The sequence below is a fragment of the Salpingoeca rosetta genome, assembly GCF_000188695.1.
Source record: "Salpingoeca rosetta unplaced genomic scaffold supercont1.9, whole genome shotgun sequence".
Taxonomy (NCBI): domain Eukaryota; class Choanoflagellata; order Craspedida; family Salpingoecidae; genus Salpingoeca; species Salpingoeca rosetta.
This window is the reverse complement of record NW_004754925.1, coordinates 918,420-923,419: the sequence shown is the minus strand read 5'-3', so window position 1 is coordinate 923,419 and position 5,000 is coordinate 918,420. Positions and strand designations below refer to the sequence as shown.

The 5,000-nt window shown below is 55.1% G+C and overlaps 2 protein-coding genes across 2 annotated transcripts in view; one reads left to right on the top strand and one right to left on the bottom strand.

The window, feature by feature from the left end:
* PTSG_04105 (DNA photolyase) overlaps positions 1–2,875 on the bottom strand; it is a gene marked incomplete at both ends in the record, with an annotated part of 4,329 nt that extends 1,454 nt beyond the window's left edge. Inside the window, 8 exons of the mRNA XM_004994945.1 lie at positions 70–125; positions 279–791; positions 901–972; positions 1,340–1,462; positions 1,633–1,716; positions 2,128–2,217; positions 2,379–2,555; positions 2,780–2,875. Coding sequence (XP_004995002.1) covers positions 70–125; positions 279–791; positions 901–972; positions 1,340–1,462; positions 1,633–1,716; positions 2,128–2,217; positions 2,379–2,555; positions 2,780–2,875 — 1,211 coding nt within the window. The remainder of the gene's footprint in view (positions 1–69; positions 126–278; positions 792–900; positions 973–1,339; positions 1,463–1,632; positions 1,717–2,127; positions 2,218–2,378; positions 2,556–2,779) is intronic.
* Positions 2,876–3,182: 307 nt separating this feature from the next.
* PTSG_04104 (uncharacterized protein) overlaps positions 3,183–5,000 on the top strand; it is a 15,108-nt gene continuing 13,290 nt past the window's right edge. The window contains exons 1-7 of the mRNA XM_004994944.1: positions 3,183–3,375; positions 3,547–3,620; positions 3,772–3,937; positions 4,126–4,176; positions 4,323–4,388; positions 4,672–4,760; positions 4,995–5,000. The exon at positions 4,995–5,000 is cut by the window's right edge and continues 121 nt beyond it. Of these exons, the coding sequence (XP_004995001.1) occupies positions 3,292–3,375; positions 3,547–3,620; positions 3,772–3,937; positions 4,126–4,176; positions 4,323–4,388; positions 4,672–4,760; positions 4,995–5,000 (536 nt within the window). The 5' untranslated portion in view covers positions 3,183–3,291. The remainder of the gene's footprint in view (positions 3,376–3,546; positions 3,621–3,771; positions 3,938–4,125; positions 4,177–4,322; positions 4,389–4,671; positions 4,761–4,994) is intronic.

Here is a 5,000-nt window from a genome sequence, read left to right as displayed (position 1 = left end):
ACAGAACACACAATACACACAACACACATGCACAGAACGCACGCGCACATGGCCACAGCTGCAACTAACCAATTGGCGCTGTTGAGATGCCAGTCGGCGTCGACGAGCAAGCGATCAAACACTTGCTGTCAAAGTTACAGTCCAGGCGATGATGGGGAGGGGAAAGCGTAAGCACAGTGGGCAGCAGGTGTGTGTGTGTGTGATGGCGTGTCATTCCCACTATCTTATCCCTGAATACTCTCAACCCCCCCAGACACACACGTACGCGCGCGACTCACCGCGCCCTTCTCCCAAGACTGGTACAGGTCACCGCGGGTGAGGAAGCAAGCGACGGCGTGGCGCGCAAGGTGGTGCAACCAGCCCTCCCGCCGCAATTGCGTCATGCACGCGTCAATCCACGGATACCCCGTGCGTGCATTCTCCCAGGCAGCGAGCAGGGCGTCGTTGGTGTCCCAGTCGATTTGGCGGCAAATTCGGTTGCCCTCCATGCGATCAAAGTTCTTCACGGCATATCCGCACATGTGGAAGAATTCGCGCCACAGCAGCTGGCCGTGCAGGGAGACGGGCGGCTTGGCGTGGTCCCGGTACTCCGCGTACACGCGTGCAAGCTCGTGGTAGAAGAGGCGTGGTGACAGGCAGCCAAACTTGAGGTACGGAGAGAGCCCTGTTGTTGACGGTTCGAGCGTGTTTGGGCTTGTCTTTGGCTTTTCAAAGTGCGCAATCCACGCCTTTCGCTGCAGGTGGCGGCGCATTCGCTCCAGCGCCTCTGTCTCCCCGCCAGGAAAACGCACCTGAGCAAGGTGTGCAAGTGCGTGCGTGTGAGTGCGTGGACGCGCGAGCGATGTGGTTAGAGACAACAGCAGCACACGAGCGAAGACGCCGCAGCGGTGTGCACGGCACCTCGTGTTCATCGTCATTCCACTCGTAACCCATGTCCTTGAGCGAGGGTACGTCAAAGCGGTGGTCATCCAGCTATTCCAGAGGGAACAGGAGGAAAGAGATGGAAGGGAGAGAGGGTGAAGGAGGGGCACGTGTATTTGGCACGTGTATGTGTATGCGCGTGTGTGTTGTGTTCACGGTTGTGTCATGCGGCATGTTGTGAATCCTTGGCGTGAGCTACAGTCACGCAATCATATGCATGCATACAGACAGACAGACAGACAGGCAGGCAGGCAGACAGAAAGACAGACAGACAACCAAACATACATACACACATACATACAAACATACATACATACAAACATACATACGTACATACATACATACATACATACATACATACACAAGGCACAACACCACAAACATATTCATGCACATAGTCACACGTAAGTGAGTGTACAGCGTCTGTGCGTACCAGCGTGGATGACTGTGGGAAGTCCTCTTTTGTTGGGGCAGACAGCGCGGCTGGCACTTTGCCAAGCCGTCGAAACAGCGTTCCAAATGACGAGTATGTCAGCGGAATCTGTTGCCCATATGCATGCGGTGCGAGGTTGTGGATGTTTGCGCGCGTGTGTGTGCGTGTGTGTGTGCGTGTGTGTTTGAGCAAGAAGACATTGGAGAATGTGTGCTGCGTGTGCTGTCTATGTGTGGTGTGGGTGATGCTGTCGTTGCAAGGTTGCATTTCTATCCTACCTTGTCTGCACCGCCCGCTTTCGCAATGTATTGCTCCGGGTCATGAAGTGTGTGTCCAACTGTTGTAATCACCTCAATTCCATGCTAACAGTCACACATAGACATATCATCAACACGAAGGCCGTGGTGCGTGGCAAAGTGAGAATGCTGTAAGAAGGCTGCTTGTTCTCTCAGCTGCCTGTGCTATATGAGGGGCGTGAGCTGTCCACACACAAGACCCTACACATGCGCACTCTGATACACGTACGCACACACACGCACGTACGCACACACACGCACACACGCACACACACGCACACACGCACACACGCACGCACGCACGCACACACACACACACACACACACACACACACACACACACGCACACACGCACACACACGCACACACGCACACACACACACACACACACACACGCACGCACGCACACACACACACGCACGCACGCACGCACACACACACACACACATGCACACATGCACACACAATTCCGCGCACCTTCTCTGCGAGCTCACGGGCCTGTGTATCGCGAAGCTTGGCGTACGGTTCGGTGTCGCGTTCAAACGTCAGTCTGGTCACCTCCCACTCCTATGCAAACAAATGTCAATGTCATGAGACGAGGCGATTGTTGTTGTTGTTGTTGTTGTTGTTGTTGTTGTTGTTGTTGTTGTTGTTGTTGTTGTTGTTGTTGTTGTTGTTGATGCTCATGCTGGTGGGATAGCGGTGCCGACCACAAAGGATCATCATACCTTGAACTTCTCCTCGAGGGCCTGGAGGGGTTTGCCCTTGAGCACGTAGAGCCGCGATCCGAGCGTACGCAGGGACTTGTCGAGGTCGCGCAGCGATTCAAGCAGGAAGTTGTAGCGGACCACGCCCACAAACTCGGGCTTGGCAAAGTGTGGATCCAGCACAAACACTGGATACACCTGTGGAGAGGTGGATGCGAGGCTGAGCAACACGTTGTTTGTGCCGGCCACTCAAAAGCAAGAAGAAGCCTGATGCACCTGTTTGCTTGTTTGCACACACACACACACACACACACACACACACACACACACACACACGCACACACATGCACACACACACACACACGCACGCACACACACGCACAGGCGCACACACGCAAACACGCACACGCACGCACACGCACCTGCTTGGCGCCCTTCAATGCTGCGAGAAGTGCAGCATTGTCATGAAGCCGAAGGCCCTTTCGAAACCAGTGAATGCTTACTGCACCGCCTGACATTGTTGCTGTTTGTTGTTGGTGGTGGTCGGGTGGTTGTGTCGCTCCGCGAGGCTTGGGGAAGGGACGATGCAGGAGGAAGTAATCCGAGTGAGCGAGCTTGTCGCAGCACTTCAGACACACTTCACTTCACACACACACACACACACACACACACACACACACACACACACACACACTTTGTTTGTTGATGATTGCGGGTTTGTGGTGCAATGCCGCGCCTCGTCTTGACCTGCGGCTGTTTGAATTTGGCGGCGCAAACCGCCACAGAGAAAAAAGAAAACTTTCTTCCTTCACACTTTGGCGGTTCATTGTTTTGTGTGTGGTTGAGGAGAGGGTGTGCACCAACACGGAGCAGAGCAGCGCCGCAGAGAGGAGAGCATCGTCACCGCTATCACAACCGCACGCACGGCAGCGTCATGTCTGCGACGGTGTCGAGTCTTCGGCGAGAGCTGAAGCAAGCCAAGGAAGCCCTCGAGCAGCGCAAAGGCGAAATCGAGGAGGTGCCACCAACTTGCGTATGTGTGATGTGTGTGTGTGTGTGTGTGTGGTGTTTGTTGGTAGGAGAGAGGCTGCGTCCTCCTTGGCTCTTCTTGGTCTGATGTGACTCAGTGAACGACATCACACCCATCACAACATACCACAATGTGCTCGTGTTTATGTTGCTGTGGCAGCTCAAGCGCAAGCATCGCCTCGACTTGGACCGTCAACGCAAGCAGTTTGAACTCAAATATGGCGAAGCATCATCGTGAGTCCGCACACCCCCTTCAACACACTGACTGACATTCCTCTACCCAGCGTGCTCCACCAATCTGTGTCCGTTCGCCTCCACGTTGATGCACGCCCTGACCCATACACGCCACTTCCTCACGGCGCATGTCTGTGGTTTGTGGCGATAGGCACCTCAGTTCTCCACGCCAGACGCCAACATCCACGCCGACCCACACCCTCAAGCGCTCAGTGACATTTGCAGATGGCACCAGCCCGGCAAAGGCTGATCTCAAGCACACCGTGCAGCAGCAGGAACACGAAATTGCTCGGCTCAAAGCTGAAGTGCAGCACCTTGTACGTCGTTCAGTAGCTCCCGAACCTCGACCATGCCAACCTATGATGTGCCCACACTCATCCCTGGCGTTTAATCTGCTTTGCAAACACATTTCATCAGTCTTGTAGCACACTCACATCCCATGTTTCATGACACACACGCACGCACGCACGCATACACACACACACACACACACACACACACACAGCGAGGAACAGGCCACTCGATTGTGATTGAGGAGGACGGAAGCGGCGCACATGTGAGCAGTCTATGCAGTCAACACTTTATTGCATTCGACGCCACAACTATGTGACTCAGCCTGTGGTACACGCAAACCAACCATTGATACCCAGCTGACTCTCCTCTTCTTCCCTTTTGTACACGTGTCACTATCACCGATTGCAGGAATTGCGGCGTTCGCACGAGGCGCTCGTAGCGGAGAAGCTGTCGCTCGAATGGCGATTCTCAAAGGTGCCCACGGCCAGCTCGTGTTGCGCTCTTCTGATTCCCCCCCCCCCACACACACCCACGCCCGCACACCCACACGCACGCACACACGCACACACACACCCACACGCACGCACACACGCACGCACACACACACACACACGCACACACACACACACGCACACACACCCACGCCCGCACACGCACGCACACACACACACACTCGCACACGCACAGCAGCATGCACTCACACCATGTTTCTTGCTTCACTCTTTGACTTTGCCGCCGTTTCGTCCACGTTTGTCAGCTGTACCGCAAGTATGACCGCGCTCACCGCGAGAACGTCGTGCTCGTCACGCGCGTCGAATCCTTGGAGCGCGAACTGGCTGCCCTCAAGTGTGTACACACAAACACACACACATACACACATACACGCACAGTGCGTGTTTGCTTGTCTGTTTGACGTCCCCACAAATGCAGCTTGCCACGCCCTTGAGGCAAGACGCAGCTGCCTTTGCTTTGTCACCGGCTCGCTGTAGCCAATGCACAGCTTGTGGCAAACGCCGTGGATCTGACATCGCCGTTGTTTTCTACCTGCATTGTGCGCGTGTGCTTGCTCTCATGCTGCAGGGAGGG